Source organism: Physella acuta, unplaced genomic scaffold (genome assembly GCF_028476545.2).
Source record: "Physella acuta isolate Inbredline_101_S28 unplaced genomic scaffold, ASM2847654v3 ptg000770l, whole genome shotgun sequence".
Classification (NCBI taxonomy): Eukaryota; Metazoa; Mollusca; class Gastropoda; family Physidae; genus Physella; species Physella acuta.
Window position 1 is genome coordinate 365,389 of NW_026732288.1, and position 18,008 is coordinate 383,396.

General features: G+C 41.0%; 1 protein-coding gene across 2 annotated transcripts; it reads right to left on the bottom strand.

Moving 5' to 3' along the window:
- Nucleotides 1-1,752: 1,752 nt before the first annotated feature.
- On the bottom strand, nt 1,753-14,106 carry LOC131950536 (sialin-like). 2 transcript variants are annotated; one of them, XM_059312737.1, is made up of 11 exons: nt 14,022-14,106; nt 13,228-13,445; nt 12,397-12,630; nt 11,747-11,834; nt 10,311-10,406; nt 8,657-8,793; nt 7,656-7,802; nt 5,332-5,464; nt 3,301-3,545; nt 2,404-2,550; nt 1,753-2,328 (listed from the first exon to the last, which is right to left on the bottom strand). In XM_059312737.1, the coding sequence occupies exons 1-11, from the start codon at nt 14,026-14,028 to the stop codon at nt 1,966-1,968; spliced, it is 1,815 nt and encodes a 604-aa protein (XP_059168720.1). In that variant the 5' UTR covers nt 14,029-14,106; the 3' UTR covers nt 1,753-1,965. The 2 variants fall into 2 exon arrangements, with proteins under 2 accessions (XP_059168720.1, XP_059168721.1); XM_059312738.1 differs by lacking the exons at nt 12,397-12,630; nt 13,228-13,445; nt 14,022-14,106 and adding an exon at nt 12,204-12,301 and having other exon boundaries at nt 1,753-2,550.
- Between the last annotated feature and the right edge of the window lie 3,902 nt (nt 14,107-18,008).

Below are 18,008 nucleotides of genomic sequence, written 5' to 3' on the forward strand. Positions count from 1 at the left end.
TCGCTCTTGTAAATGATGTGAAAAAAGCTAAATATAAAGTTTTCTCTGTTAGTAAATTGAACCCATTTGTAATGGCGTTTTTAATACAATTTCATATGGAGATTTTTTTTATCCTAAATCGGTTGTCTCGCTTGACTAGACTCAGGAAATTAGGAGAGAAGAAATCCGTGGATCGATGGATGGGATTGTGGCTGTCGGCCTCCAAGGGATGCTTTGTTGATGGATAAATATGTCAGTCTGAAATGGATGCTTGATTAATGGATAAATGTGTCAGTCTGAAATGGATGCTTGATTAATGGATACATATGTCAGTTTTAAATGGATATTTGTCAATGATTATAGCGTTTTTAAATCGATGCTTTGTTGATGGATATATATGTCAGTCTGAAATGGATGCTTGATTAATGGATAAATGTGTCAGTCTGAAATGGATGCTTGATTAATGGATAAATGTGTCAGTCTGAAATGGATGCTTGATTAATGGATACATATGTCAGTTTTAAATGGATATTTGTCAATGATTATAGCGTTTTTAAATCGATGCTTTGTTGATGGATATATATGTCAGTCTGAAATGGATGCTTGATTAATGGATAAATATGTCAGTTTTAAATGGATATTTTGTCAATGATTATAGCGTTTTGAAATCGATGCTTTGTTGATGGATATATATGTCAGTCTGAAATGGATGCTTGATTAATGGATAAATGTGTCAGTCTGAAATGGATGCTTGATTAATGGATACATATGTCAGTTTTAAATGGATATTTGTCAATGATTATAGCGTTTTTAAATCGATGCTTTGTTGATGGATATATATGTCAGTCTGAAATGGATGCTTGATTAATGGATAAATATGTCAGTTTTAAATGGATATTTTGTCAATGATTATAGCGTTTTGAAATCGATGCTTTGTTGATGGATATATATGTCAGTCTGAAATGGATGCTTGATTAATGGATAAATATGTCAGTTTTAAATGGATATTTTGTCAATGATTATAGCGTTTTGAAATCGATGCTTTGTTGATACACCTCTTTGTTTTTAATGGGAACTTTGTAAATGGATAATGCTGTTTAGCATAGATACTTTACTGAAAGATAATGCTGTTTAACGTGGATATTTTACTGATGGATAATGCTGTTTAGCATGGATACTTTATAGATGGATAATGCTGTTCAGCATGGATATTTTATCGATGGATAATGATGTTTGGCATGGATACTTTATCGATGGATAACGCTGTTCAGTATGGATTTACTGACGGATTATGCTATTTAGCATGGATACTTTGTCAATGGGTAGTGCTGTTTAGCATGAGTACTTTGTCGATGGCTGAAAACATCGATTCCATAAGATCGGCTCCATCTATCTGTGTAGTAAACATCGAAGATTTCTTGGCGAATTTTTTTAATGGTAGGAGAGGATAAAATATTCGATGAACGAAAGGGCTTTGATAGACAGCGAGAAACGCTTTGGGTGGCGGTTTTGTTTGATACTTGGATTCCCGTGAGGCGCTTTTCAATATTTTCTAAAGAGAAAGTGAGAGCCAATTCTAGTGGGGATATGAAATTCAGAATTTCTTTAACATTTGCATGTGTGGTGGTTTGGGGAGGGGAGGGGGCATGTTCAAAAAGTGTGGCTAAATTTAGTGGGGAGTAGGTTTTACCTAGAGCGTGAGTACGGTATAAACAATAACTTATTCAAAAAATGGTTGATAACATTCGTGCAATAAAAACGTTCAGTCAAGTGTAAAAAATATTAAAGTGTTTAATATACAGTAACATTTTAAAAAGTTATAAAACAACAAATAAATATGGAAGACTTCAAGTTTAAGCTGTTAAAATTATTTGGATACCAAATAATGCTCATTGTTATACCCCATCTAATGCTTCAATAACAGTAACACGTATTTCAAGAACATTTGTGTGTCTAGTTTTAATGTATATTCCACGACTGTCTATATTAATGTGTGTTTGTATCACTATGATCTCTATTGTGTGCGTTTGTATCACTAGGATCTATATCGTGTGTGTTTGTATCACTAGGGTCTATAATGTGTGTTTTTGTATCACTTGAGTCTATATTGTGTGTGTTTGTATCACTAGGGTCTATATCGTGTGTGTTTGTATCACTAGGGTCTATATCGTGTGTGTTTGTATCACTATGGTCTATATTGTGTGTGTTTGTATCAGTAAGATCTATATCGTGTGTGTTTCTATCACTTGCTTCTATACTACGTATATCTGTATCACACGGTTCTATGTGTCGCCTGTCTCTAGGCGTGTCCGTACCAACACCACAAGCTTCACTGTCCAAGAGATCGACCTTGAGCTCCAGACTAGCTGCCTCCTGCATCTCTTGTTTGGCAACACCACAAGCTTCACTGTCCAAGAGATCGACCTTGAGCTCAAGACTAGCTGCCTCCTGCATCTCTTGTTTGGCCCACGTCTGCAGATCACCACTGCTGAAGACGATGAAGAAAATGGCCCCGAACACGTAGATGGCCGCGGCGATGTAAAACACTTGCCGCCATTGTTCTTGTGTTTGCTGTAGGCCGGAAACAGGAAGAGGAAATTATGTTTCTGTTAAGTCAAGATGGGTGGCGAAAAATAAAGTTCCTTTTTAGCTCTGGAGGTCCATTTATATTTCTATGACTCGGGGTAGTAAATGAGTAATGTGTTAGAGCTATGATAAGATTAGACGTCCTTTTATCCACGACTGGAGTTGGTACCCTTCGTGGTTGGAGGAATCGAGCCCGGAAATCGAACTCGAAACTTTTAGGTTAGTAAGCGTGTGCTCTACCTCCCAACCACGCTGTCCCACCAATAAGAATGTTCTAGAGAAGGTAGGAGAGTGTACTCTACCTCACAAACACCTTGTCTCACCAATAAGAATGTTCTAGAGAAGGTAGGAGAGTGTACTCTACCTCACGAACACCTTGTCCCGCCAATAAGAATGTTATAGAGAAGGTAGGAGAGTGTACTCTACCTCACAAACACCTTGTCCCGCCAATAAGAATGTTCTAGAGAAGGTAGGAGAGTGTACTCTACCTCACAAACACCTTGTCCCGCCAATAAGAATGTTCTAGAGAAGGTAGGAGAGTGTACTCTACCTCACAAACACCTTGTCCCGCAGATAAGAATGTTCTAGAGAAGGTAGGAGAGTGTACTCTACCTCACAAACACCTTGTCCCGCCAATAAGAATGTTCTAGAGAAGGTAGGAGAGTGTACTCTACCTCACAAACACCTTGTCCCGCCAATAAGAATGTTCTAGAGAAGGTAGGAGAGTGTACTCACGTCTGGGGTGAGGAGGCCAATGGCCAGGGGTGAGAGGAAGCCAGGGATGGTGGCCACGGTGTTGGAGATCCCGTAGATGACCCCCGCGTACATGGGCGCGATGTCCCCGGCACTCATGTACAGCCCGCCCCCGTACTGGAACCCCGTCATGGACACGCCCAGTGCCAGCAGGGACACGGCCAGGTACGGCTGGGTACAGTCCACAAAACTCACGGCAATCAGGAGCAGGGCAGGGACAAATTTACCTGGGGACAAACAAGTCGGGCGTGAACACATGCAAGATGGGCATTAATACATGCAAGATGGGCATTAATACATGCAAGATGGGCATTAATACATGCAAGATGGGCATTAATACATGCAAGATGGGCATTAATACATGCAAGATGGGCATTAATACATGCAAGGTGGGCATTAATACATGCAAGATGGGCATTAATACACTGGAAACCATACATGCAAGACTTGTAATAACACGTATAAAACAGCTAGTAGGCTCACATTTTAACACTGACACAACAGACATCAGTACACGCTAACAAACAAAAAACATCATAAGATACAGGTGTATTGACACATACACAAGTTATAATGACAGTATAAGACGTACGAGTCAATAGCTACCAAGATACATGGACATTTTTGAGTCAGGTATCGACATATGGATACATGGACATTGTTTTGATCAGATATCGGCATAATTTATATCGCAATTACGAAAAAACAAGGACATTTTTAGTCATATTATATCGACATTTTCGCCAAGCAGCGCAGACAACAAATTGTACAAGTGAACAAGCAATTGACGTCACAGACTAATATTGACGGCTTCACATCCACAAAACTAATCTTAATTGAATAATTTTCCAGTCGTACACTCTAGAAGCTAAAAGCTGCTCAGCTAAAACTAAATTGTGCAGCGGAAATACAATTCTAGCTTTAAATGCAACCGATACGACTAATTCAATTGGAGATATTAAACGTGCCAGATACCACTCAGGAAACCCTGCCGAAGGAAGGTGCCAGAAATACGCTGTGAAACGGTCTAATTTACTAATGCCCTAGGCTGTCATACCCGAGTTCGGGAATTCCCCGCAGACGTTTAACAGACGCGTGCGGTTGTGAGAAAACGGACAGATGATTGGCGGGAAAAAGACTTGTGCTCCCAAGCGCGTCTAGCAGTAGATTCACGCGCCCAGTAAATTTTGATTAGAGTCAACGGTCGCGCCCAGCTATTACTTGCAGGGTCCCAGTGGGCACCAGAAAAACACGAACCATCCCGCCATCTCGTGACATAGTCTCCACCACCGTGGTGTCATTGCTTGGTTTAGATGGTGCTTGTTTTTTTACGGACCGGATGGGTTCAATACAGTCGGATAGTTGGCTATTGTGTGGGATCGTGTTCTTAGTTTCTCCGATACGGTGTTTAGTGGATGTTTTGTAATTGTGCATAAATTTGAAATTGAAATTTTCTCAATCACGACGTTTTTGCACCTTCCTGTGTCGTAAAAACTCAGTTTTACAATAATTTCTGAGTTAGATTACGATAAGCTATGTATTGTTTCCGTAAGGTAGACGAAATTTCATATAGATCCACAAGGATTAGATCCTCCACGTAGGTTTTTGTATCAACTTTTGAACGATTTCCCGTAAACGAAAGTTGTGCTTACTCTATTTCTGGTGTATAAATTACCAATTACTTGAGCACTGTGTCATTAGAGTGGACAAAATTTGACACAAGTGTTTCATACTGTAAATAGGTATCTTTTAACTTTTTGAGCGATTTCCGGTAACCGGAAGTATTACTTCGTCTTCGATGTTTCAAAAACCTTCAGAATGTGTTTGATAATTTTATGTCATTAAGTAGCATAATCTAAGAACTTGTTGCCCAAATAAAAAAGAAAAAACCCATCGGTTTTGTCAGCTACCATTTCTAAAGTCAGATTCCACTGGAAGTACCATCCCAACCCTTATTCTATAAAAACATACGAGAAAGCCTAGAGGAAATCCCCTCAATTTTGTTTGACTTACCGACTGAGTTAAAAAGTTTTCTGGTTGCTGTTGTTGACAAGAGTTGTTTGCTCCTGACCAGGTCTGCCAGCCAACTGGACACGGTGATCAGAAGCCAGAAGCCGAGGTACGGCAGTGCTGAGAGAAAGCCATTCTGGAATTTTTAAAAGCGTCGCGAGCATTTAATCTACGGTCAATCTCCTTTGATTGTCTTATATAGACATCGAACACTTTTAATTCCATTTAAAATCAGGTTTAAGCTGAACTATTAAATTAAGTCTCTTTAGCTTTTTCGTATACGGAGTATAGAGGAAGTATTGTACTCATGCAAAAAATAGAATTTCATATTTTTACAAATCTCGACTTTTTACAACTCCCTGCGTCGAAAAACAGAGCAAACTTGTCCGTTTGTTTGTCTGTGTGTATGTAAACACGATAACTTGAGTGCCGTTTCAGTAATGTCGACGAAATTTCATACATGTATAACATTTATTTAGTAGTTTTCTTTCAAACTTTGAACAATTTCCGGTAACCGGAAGTGACTCTCAAAAGCCTATAACTTGAGTACCGTTGAAGTTAGGCGAACGAAACTTTACATATAAGTATTAAGTTATATGCCCAATTGTCTAACTACTTTTGAGCTACTTCCTCTCAGTAGCGTAGCGAAGGGGGGGGGGGCATATGTCCCCGGGCGCCGACCTTAGGGGGCGCCAAAATGGGTTGGAAAAATAAATTGAAAGGTTGAGGGGGGTGCAAATCGAAAGTTTGAGGAGGGGGGGGGTGCAAATTGAAATCTCGAGGGGGGTGCAAATCGAAAGTTTGAGGGGGGGGGTGCAAATCGAAAAGTTTGTCCCCGGGCGCCGGGAAGGGTCGCTACGCCTCTGCTTTCTCTATTCCCGTGGGAAAACGATAACTCAAGTACTGTTTCAGATAAGTAGATAAAATTTGACCTAACAGTAAAATATCTTATAAGTGAATTAAATTCAACTTTTGAAGGACCTGAAGTGGTGCTTTATTCAATTTCTGGTTTCTAAGTGGACTAAATCTTACACATAGTTATAAGATCTTATTCACTGGTATCTGTCAAATTCTAAGTAATTCCGGTGAACGGAAGTAGTACTTTACACTATTTATATAACTTGATTCCTTTGTCTATCGTCCGTCACGGGAAACTCGTGAGCAAAAATTCGACCACTTCTATCGGACCGATTTCTTTCAAACGTTTTTCGTAGCTTAAGACTCGATGACAACGCACTGTGACATAGAATGTGACTCGATTAGTTGTTTAAATAACTTTTTAAAAATTAATCCAGGTCTCCTTTATAAAGTACTAATTTTCCGTTCCATTAAACATACATCTGTTGCCGTCTATTTAGTGTATTTTTTTCAATGCCATTCCATTCTATTTTAAAAATGTAAGTATTAAAAATAATCAAAAACATTTCTATATAGACCGATAGCAGTAGAAGTGCCATCACCCTTACTGTTATTTAAGAATATACTATTATTATACGAGAAGGGCTAGGGGTGATCAATCCCGCTTCATTTTTTACTTTCTCGTATATACGTAGTATAGAGAAAGTATTGTAATCGTGCAAAAAAAAATTCGAGATTTTTACAAATCTCTACGTTTTACACCTCACTGATACGGAAAAACATAATTTTGCAATCTTGTCCGTATGTCTGTGTGTGTATGTGTGTGTGTGTGTGTGTGTCTGTGTGTCCGTGTGTAAACACGATAACTTGAGTACCGTTACTGCTAGGTTGATGAAATTTCATATATAAGTATTTTATCAAAATCGTAGATCCGTATCAACTTTTGAGCGATTTCCGATAACCGGAAGTGGTACTTTTTCTGCTTTGAATTTTTCAAAAGCCTATAACTTGAGTACTATTTCAGATAGATAAATGAAATTTCACATGTAAGTAAAAGATCTAATTCTCTACCTTCTGTTAAATTTTGAGTAATTTCCGTTGACCGGAAGTAGTAATTTACGCTACTTCCGATTTCTCAAAAAACTAATGTAAATTTTAAAAGTACTAATAATATTGCGCACTATTATGCGCTTTTTTATTTCGCGTTCACTTGGTGTGCAATTAATTTGTCTACGAGATTTTATTCTATTTTTAAAACTTTAAGTATTTAAAATGGGTTAAAAATCATGTCTATAGCCCGAGTTCCCATCCCCTGTTATTTCATATAAAAATATTCGAGAAAGTTTAGGGGAGATCACTCCCGGTTTATTTTTAATAAGAGAGATACTGCAAAGACATGGATTTTAAAGAATAATGCCTGTGTTATGTTAAAATATTCAATCCCTGTAGCGTTAAACTACAGTGCCTACCTGTTTGATGTCGAACTTTAACACCTCCTTCATGTAGGTGGGGATGTTGGTTAAAAACGTGTACTCCCCCCAGTTACAGCACATGTGAGCAATGATGATGGCCCACACCGGACCGGAGCCAAGGATTGAGAGCCACGGTGTTTTGGTCTGAAAGGCAAGAGGGTAACATCAGTGTCGGTCTGTCTATACATATCTGTTTAATTCTTTCGGAAACAAAAAAGCATATATATATATATATATATATATATATATATATATATATATATATATATATATATATATATATATATATATATATATATATGTATATGTATATATATATATATATATATATATATATATATATATATATATATATATATATATATATGTATATATATATATGTATATATATATATATATATATATATATATATATATATATATATATATATATATATATATATATATATATATAGAGAGAGAGAGAGAGAGAGAGAGAGAGAGAGAGAGAGAGAGAGAGAGAGAGAGAGAGATAGAGAGAGAGAGAGACTTTGCATAGTTCCTGGTGTGTGACGCGCATGACTGCTCTTACAAGTGTGTCAGTGTGTTCACAACATAACTGATTGGTAATAGCCTCCATTTAATCCACTATCCTTACAAACACGTCTTTTCTGTTGTTTTGAATACATGAATTTCTCTGGTCTAAATACTCTACTGGAAGTTTCTCTGTAATCATCACTACTGGTTTCAATACTGTCCATTCAGTGTATAACCTATCGTTAACTGAATGCAACAAGGCTGGTAGGGCGTACCTGTGACAGGTTGTTTACTTCAAGTAGGACTTACCTTTTACATGTTAACTGCCACAAGGATATTAGGACTTATCTGTGACTAGTTAACTACCACAATGACATTAGGACTTACCTGTGACCTACCACAAGGACATAAGGACTTACCTGTGACCTGCCACAAGGACATAAGGACTTACCTGTGACCTGCCACAAGGACATTAGTCTCACCTGTGATCGGCCGCTGACCATGCCGGCTAGGCTGGTCTCTATGTAGTCTCTCTCACGTGCAGATATCCTCGGGTGTTGGGAGGGGCTGTCGTAGACCGTCAGGCACCAGCCAACAAACCAGACTACCCCAACAATACCTGGTGGGTGGGGTGAGACAATACAGGACTACATTCTACAAACTATCTTAACTAACATATCACACACACACACATATATATATATATATATATATATATATATATATATATATATATATATATATATATATATATATATATATATATATATAACATCCTGATTCTGACATATTGACATATTCTCATACAGAAACATAATTACCCCCACACAATCACTCCACATCATGTGCACAACACGTGATCATAATTCAGAACTATATGGTCACAAAGAACATTATCATTTCACTTTTAAATGATAGCTAAACATCGTTAAACAAGGAAATACTTATCACAAATAACGCAATATAACATCATAACTTGTATCAAATGATATAGCAACAATAACGTATCATGTATACATTCACAATGCTCAACAAGGCTCCACACAGTCCCAGACTAAAACTAACAACTACTATCTCTAGACCCAGGGTTCGAATCCCGACCCAGCAGTCAGGGTTCAAATCCCGACCCAGCAGTCAGGGTTCAAATCCAGACCCAGCGGTCAAGGTTCAAATCCCGACCCAGCGGTCAAGGTTCAAATCCCGACCCAGCGGTCAAGGTTCAAATCCCGACCCAGCGGTCAAGGTTCAAATCCCGACCCAGCGGTCAAGGTTCAAATCCCGACACAGCGGTCAGCGTTCAAATCCCGACACAGCGGTCAGGGTTCAAATCCCGACACAGAGGTCAGGGTTCAAATCCCGACACAGCGGTCAAGGTTCAAATCCCGACCCAGCGGTCAGGGTTCAAATCCCGACCCAGCAGTCAGGGTTCAAATCCCGACACAGCGGTCAAGGTTCAAATCCCGACCCAGCGGTCAGGGTTCAAATCCCGACCCAGCGGTCAAGGTTCAAATCCCGACCCAGCGGTCAAGGTTCAAATCCCGACCCAGCGGTCAAGGTTCAAATCCCGACCCAGCGGTCAAGGTTCAAATCCCGACACAGCGGTCAGGGTTCAAATCCCGACACAGCGGTCAGGGTTCAAATCCCGACACAGAGGTCAGGGTTCAAATCCCGACACAGCGGTCAAGGTTCAAATCCCGACCCAGCGGTCAGGGTTCAAATCCCGACCCAGCAGTCAGGGTTCAAATCCCGACACAGCGGTCAAGGTTCAAATCCCGACCCAGCGGTCAGGGTTCAAATCCCGACCCAGCGGTCAGGGTTCAAATCCCGACACAGCGGTCAAGGTTCAAATCCCGACCCAGCGGTCAGGGTTCAAATCCCGACCCAGCGGTCAGGGTTCAAATCCCGACACAGCGGTTAGGGTTCAAATCCCGACACAGCGGTTAGGGTTCAAATCCCGACACAGCGGTCAGGGTTCAAATCCCGACACAGCGGTCAGGGTTCAAATCCCGACCCAGCGGTCAGGGTTCAAATCCCGACCCAGCGGTCAGGGTTCAAATCCCGACCCAGCGGTCAGGGTTCAAATCCCGACCCAGCGGTCAGGGTTCAAATCCCGACACAGCGGTGTGTGCTACTCACCCTGCAGATAAAACAAGCTCGGCCAGCCGCCGTCAAAGCCGTACTCACACAGGAGTGCCGTCATTGGGTACGTCAGGACCTTGCCCACCTGGGAACCTGGGAGATGATATACAGGTGATGTGGGTAAGTGGTGTGGGTGGGTGGTGTGGGTAGATGATGTGGGTAGGTGGTGTGGGTAGGTGATGTGGGTAGGTGATGTGGGCAGGTGATGTGGGTAGATGGTGTGGGTAGGTGATGTGTGGAGGTGATGTGGGCAAGTGGTGTGGGTGGGTGGTGTGGGTAGATGATGTGGGTAGGTGGTGTGGGTAGGTGATGTGTGGAGGTGATGTGGGTAGGTGGTGTGGGTAGGTGATGTGGTCAAGTGGTGTGGGTAGGTGATGTGGGTAGGTGGTGTGGGTAGGTGATGTGTGGAGGTGATGTGGGTAGGTGGTGTGGGTAGGTGGTGTGGGTAGGTGATGTGTGGAGGTGATGTGGGTAGGTGGTGTGGGTAGGTGGTGTGGGCAGGTGATGTGGTCAAGTGGTGTGGGTGGGTGGTGTGGGCAGGTGATGTGGATAGGTGAGGTGGGTAGGTGATGTGGGCAGGTGATGTGGGTAGGTGATGTGGGTAGGTGGTGTGGGTAGGTGATGTGGGTAGGTGATGTGGGTAGGTGATGTGGGTAGGTGATGTGGGTAGGTGATGTGGGTAGGTGATGTGGTCAAGTGGTGTGGGTAGGTGATGTGGGCAGGTGGTGTGGGCAGGTGATGTGGGCAGGTGATGTGGGTAGGTGATGTGGGTAGGTGATGTGGGCAGGTGATGTGGTCAAGTGCTGTGGGTAGGTGATGTGGGTAGGTGATGTGGGTAGGTGATGTGGTCAAGTGGTGTGGGTAGGTGATGTGGGCAGGTGGTGTGGGCAGGTGATGTGGGCAGGTGATGTGGGTAGGTGATGTGGGTAGGTGATGTGGGTAGGTGATGTGGGTAGGTGATGTGGGTAGGTGATGTGGGTAGGTGATGTGGGTAGGTGATGTGGGTAGGTGATGTGGTCAAGTGGTGTGGGTAGGTGATGTGGGCAGGTGGTGTGGGCAGGTGATGTGGGCAGGTGATGTGGGTAGGTGATGTGGGTAGGTGATGTGGGCAGGTGATGTGGTCAAGTGGTGTGGGTAGGTGATGTGGGTAGGTGATGTGGGTAGGTGATGTGGGCAGGTGATGTGGGTAGGTGATGTGGGCAGGTGATGTGGGTAGGTGATGTGGGCAGGTGATGTGGGTAGGTGGTGTGGGTAGGTGATGTGGGAAGGTGATGTGGACAGGTGATGTGGGTGGGTGATGTTGGCATCAATGGCTCATGTGAAACACTACAGAACATTTTTGCCATGTTATAGCAATACGTTAGAACAACACCGTGGGGCCACTACAAATTACGGTCCCCTGGCTGCAGACCGACCCTCCCCACAGAACCTACCAGCAAAGCAGATACTCCTCAGTCTGCTGCTCTCTAATGGAGGCGCCCAGTGGGACCACAGGGACTGCATGGCTGGTGACACGAACCCCTGCAGAGATCACGTGATTAGTTGATGGAGTGATGAATCGATAACATGGTGACATGGCTGGTGACACAGTCCGATAAGTGTGTTGGTATGATGTGGTGACATAAAGGAGGTTTGGTAGCAGTGACGAGCTACGTATTTTGTGTGCCCGGTGTTCTAAAAGCCTAATAAAGGATATATGTATTTTACATAATGACTGGGCGGCAGCTCAAAAATACTGCGCGGCCGCGCAAGCCGCAGCTTAGAGAAATCTGGTGATGAGTATAGTGACACATCCTGTAACTAGTGTTATATGGTGCTAAATGGTGACACCTATGATTGTCTTACCTGTGATTGTCTTACCTGTGGTTGTCTTACCTGTGATTGTCTTACCTGTGAAGCACCTGTGAAAAACCTCAGTGCCATCAGACCCTGCACACTACTCCCGTGTTATGGTGACACCTGTGAATGTCTTACCTGTGATTGTCTTACCTGTGTTATGGTGACACCTGTGATTGTCTTACCTGTGATTGTCTTACCTGTGTTATGATGACACCTGTGATTGTCTTACCTGTGATTGTCTTACCTGTGAAGCACCTGTGAAAAACCTCAGTGCCATCAGACCCTGCACGCTGCTCCTGGCAACCACCGGCACCAACAGGGTCAACAACGCCGACGCCAGCAGAGAGAGGCCGATCACGTGTTTGCCGCCATATTTGGTGGCCAGCACGCCGCCCGCCAGATTGGTGACCAAATAGCCCCAGAAGATGGAGCCGTGGATCAGCCCTTGGGTCTCCTTGTCCCAGTTCAACTCGCCATCCTAAAACACGCAGAAAGGGGGGGGGGGCACAAGGACAACGGAAGAAAATAAACAACAACAGGGATGTAAGAAATGCAAGATATACACCCCGCTTGTAGACTGTCTCATGTGTCAGAGCCAGTGTTTCTTCCAGACTTTTTTCTCCGGGGGGGGGGGGGGGGCACTTGATATTTTCTGGGGGACGGACATTTTCCGGAGGGCGGACAGTGGTAAAAAGTAAAAAGTGTATGTTTTCTATATAAATTTCGTCGGGGGGGGGGGGGGGGGGTAGACTTTCCTGAAAGAAACATTGTTCAGACCATTAGCCCTGTCCCGTCATACCGTGCATTAGAGAGATAACTAGACAATAAAGACGCTATAACGATTGTCCAACGCTTGAAAGCAATTGCAATTCAAATCTAAGACGAGCAATGCATGCTATTCATTTTAAAATAATGAAACTCGATCGAATCGTTTCAAATAAATTCGTTACACCTGACTGATTATTCTAAAGTTGTTTTTTTTTAAAAAAAGTTTCTGTAATCCACATTGTAGTTGCGCCTCCGTTCAAGTTTCTCCCCCCCCCCCCCCCACTCACGTAATAAGATGAAATCTCACCTCCAAGCCAGTCTGACCGGAAGAGTTATCATCCTTGTCTGGTCGACACAAATCAAACGACGCTGATGAGTTCTGTCCAACTGAGGCATGCTGGGAGGAGTGATTGACCATGCAGACGATAGCTATACTCATGTTGACCCGTAGAGCGTAGAAGTTGAGGAACCCCAAAAATGCAAAGATAGCCAGGGTCAGTCTCGTCGATCTCCATAGTGGTGCAGCTAGAAGATTATATATATATATATATATATATATATATATATATATATATATATATATATATATATATATATATATATATATATTGTGAATCTTGTAAAGTTGAGGAGTTGTTACATCCCCAACAGGATTGAGAGGAACACGAGCTCAATAATTGACTGTACTATTGTACTGTAGCTTAAAACGTCAGACTTGTCACGTGGAGTCCGTGGGGGATTTACCACAGTGAAGGCTCATGTGCGTATGTTGGTGTAGTTATACAATGTCAGATATATAAATAGTGCTATGTAGAATATAGTGATTGTATGTATGTAGATATCAAAATTCATAATTTTATATATATATCCATAATTTTATATATATCCATATTTATAAAGTGTGGGTAGGTATGCATATATATATATATATATATATATATATATATATATATATATATATATATATATATATATATATATATATGTATGTCACATGAGAAAGATATTCCATTACAGATGTAATTACACCGGTGTCTTACATTAGAAATTTGAACGATATCATTACAAAATTGAACGAACACAAAAGACATTGACTCTCACCTTTCATATTACTTGTTCCACCGACAACTAGGTCACCCCAGAAAAAAATAACGGATGTGCTCGGCCGCCATACGCCGTGACCCAGTTTCTGAAGAACGTGTGCTGGTTACTTGGCACAGATTTGACGACACGCAAACCGTAAAACCGTTAAATATTGACGGTTCGGACAGCCACAATTGGGACACAGTTGTGATGGGCGTGTCATAATTTCTACCCAGATTACTGGTGTGTAAGTAGTTTAGCTGTGCTCGATGTGTGAGTGGGAGTAAACAATCGCACGTGCCGGCAGAGCAGCTGTACTCGAGTCAGCGATACTTGGGACTTGCTGTTCGTTTATATGACGAACCGCGGGCCGTATGTGACCATCAATGAAAAATATACGCATCCTCTACTTGATAATTTAAGTGATAAATGTATTTGATTATTAAACACATACTAAACCTAATTTCATATCATAAATTACAAAACGTGAACAAAGATTGCAAACGATCTAATCTACAATAGGAAAAAGATACAGTCAATAACGAACTAGACAAGTATAAAACACTTAATACTAATGATACATGATTACAGCGACAGTCGGCTTGACCCGGACATTGCATTGTGTCAAACTTCCAGCGTGTCATCTTACAACCTATGACCTAATTATTGATCTCGGTCGAATTTTTTCTACACGTGTTGCAAGCATCCGGGTAGAGAAATGGGACACGCTCGTGACTGGGTGATTATTCAATTGAAATCCACTCAGGCGTGAAAGAAAAGTACACGCATTTGATCAACGAGTGTTTGGAAAATCCCCTTCAACATAATACAATAAATAAATAAAATACTTAAAAAAAACCTTTTTAAAAAAACCACGTTTTTCATGTGGACTAAAAAGTAGAAAATAACTATTTACATACATTTGATGACAAAAAACGTGGGTCGGGCAGATGGGTCGGGAAATTTGATGGTGAACGTACCCACGTTTTTTGTCATCAAATGTATGTAAATAGTTATTTTCTACTTTTTAGTCCACAAGAAAAACGTGGTTTTTTAAAAACGTTTTTTTTTAAGTATTTTATTTTCTCCTTTTTAGTCCGTTGCTACACATGAAAAACGTGGTTTTTAAAAAAGTTTTTTATATAGTTTATTTTCTACTTTATCTAATGACTCGATTAAGTATGACTTTACTAAGTGTTTATAAATACACGGACTAAAAAAATCTTGAGCGTCCAGGATTCGAACCTGGGTTGTCGCGGCCACAACGCGAAGTACTAACCACTATACGATCACGGCCAGCGCGCTCACATCGAATGGGGCCGAAGTAACTGTGTCAATAAGCCTACAGTCTTGTCGGTATCTTTAGAAATCATGTCCTCAATTTTATGGTCCTTGGGCGTAATTAAATTAAGCTAATTACGGTCTCTAATTGCTAGTTTTTATGATTGCATCTGAAATTGTTAGGCGAAAGTAGCGTGTATGCCAAATTTCAGATCTCTAGAGCAATCAGAAGTGGGCTAATTTTCGATGTCAATTTTAACAACAAACAAACAAATCCACAAACGCGAAGCTGAGTTAAGAATAAAATACTTAAAAAAAACTTTTTAAAAAACCACGTTTTTCTTGTGGACTAAAAAGTAGAAAATAACTATTTACATACATTTGATGACAAAAAACGTGGGTACGTTCACCATCAAATTTCCCGACCCATCTGCCCGACCCACGTTTTTTGTCATCAAATGTATGTAAATAGTTATTTTCTACTTTTTAGTCCACAAGAAAAACGTGGTTTTTTAAAAAGTTTTTTTTAAGTATTTTATTTTCTCCTTTTTAGTCCGTTGCTACACATGAAAAACGTGGTTTTTAAAAAGTTTTTTATATAGTTTATTTTCTACTTTATCTAATCACTTGATTAAGTATGACTTGACTAAGTGTTTTTAAATACACGGACTAAAAAAATCTTGAGCGACCGATACGCTTTAAACAGAGAAAGGGTGTAATTTACGTTGCTGGCGTGGAGATCTACTCACGAATCACGTGATCAAATCTCCCATAAACAAACAAATAAACGCGAAGCTGAGTTAAGGAAAAACGTGTTTATGTGTATTTTAGCATGCCCAGCGTACCAACCGTGTCACCGTTAACAATGTGTTACCGTGTCCGTTCTCCTTTTTAGTCCGTTGCTACACATGAAAAACGTGGTTTTTAAAAAAAGTGTTTATAAATACACGGACTAAAAATCTTGAGCGACCAGGATTCGAACCTGGGTTGTCGCGGCCACAACGCGAAGTACTAACCACTATACGATCACGGCCAGCGCGCTCACATCGATTGGGGCCGAAGTAACTGTGTCAATAGGCTTCAAGTCTTGTCGGTATCTTTAGAAATCATGTCCTCAATTTTATGGTCCTTGGGGCGTAATTAAATTAAGCTAATTACGGTCACTAATTGCTAGTTTTTATGATTGCATCTGAAATTGTTAGGCGAAAGTAGCATGCATGCCAAATTTCAGGTCTGTAGAGCAATCAGAAGTGGGCTAATTTTCGATGTCAATTTTAACAACAAACATCCAAACAAACAAACGCGAAGCTGAGTTAAGAAAAACGTTTTAAAAACGTGTTAAAAACGAAGAAGTTATGCGCCATATGTCTTGTTGACTCTGACTTCAGCATACTTTTCTTTCTAAATTCGCTTCCATATCTTTTCTATTCAGCATTTTTCTTTTATTTTGAAGTTTTCTCTATCAGATGTGTCTCTGTTTGTAGCTAACGAGCCTCGTCTGGCTGGGGTCCGAACTCGCGACTTTTGAAGTTTGCAATCATACGCTCTCCCTCCCAACCAGTTCTCTCCTCTTACAACTGTTTCTAAATTGCGACTTAACTCTATTTGGTGCCTCCCACCCCTTCACCACCTCGATGCTTTGTCTTTCCATGATCGTGTCTATCGTTATTACAAATATGCACTAAATCTAGTGTTATTAGTTTTATAAATTAATGGCATGATCATGCACAATATGGAAGGGATTGACGTGACCATGCACAATATGGAAGTGATTGACGTGATCATGCACAATTGACGTGATCATACACAATATGGAAGTGATTGACGTGATCATGCACAATTGACGTGATCATACACAATATGGAAGTGTTTGACGTGATCATGCATAATATGGAAGTGATTGACGTGATCATGCACAATATGGAAGTGTTTGACGTGATCATGCACAATATGGAAGTGTTTGACGTGATCTTAAACAATATGGAAGTGATTGACGTGATCTTGCACAATATGGAGGGGATTGACGTGATCTTGCACAATATGGAAGGGATTGACGTGATCTTGCACAATATGGAAGGGATTGACGTGATCTTGCACAATATGGAGGGGATTGACGTGATCTTGCACAATATGGGAGGGATTGACGTGATCATGCACAATATGGAAGTGATTCCAGAGCTTGAAGAAAAATTGCTTGACCTACATCGACATGCCACTTCGGCCCGCGGTCAACTTGTAGTTCGGACCGCCCATTCTAAAAGTGCCACAGTCATGATCAGGGGCGGAACTACAGTGCCGCCAGACCCCGCAATGCGGGGGGGGGCCCACGACGTTTAGGGGCCCAATTCCGACCAAAAAAACAATGAATTTTCTTTTCATAAATAATGTTTTTCGTGCACCTTGATAGTGGTTTTGTAAAAAACAAACAGGTCTACTATAGCAGTGATTGTTCTACAGTAACTAACACACACTGTTGCGTAGAAAAATATAAAATCTACAAGAGCTCTGCTTTGAAAGATAGGCAAACGTTCACACTACTTCCATGACTTACTGCCCTTCATTAAAACACAAGTGCCCATAAAGCTCATTTAAATAGTTTTGTACTATGTAAATTAAAGAGCCATTTATTCTCTTATTTATTATTTAAATGAGGCATACTAAAGAATTCTATAGCTATAAAAATGAATGTATTCAAAACTAATAATATAAATACAAAAAATCATA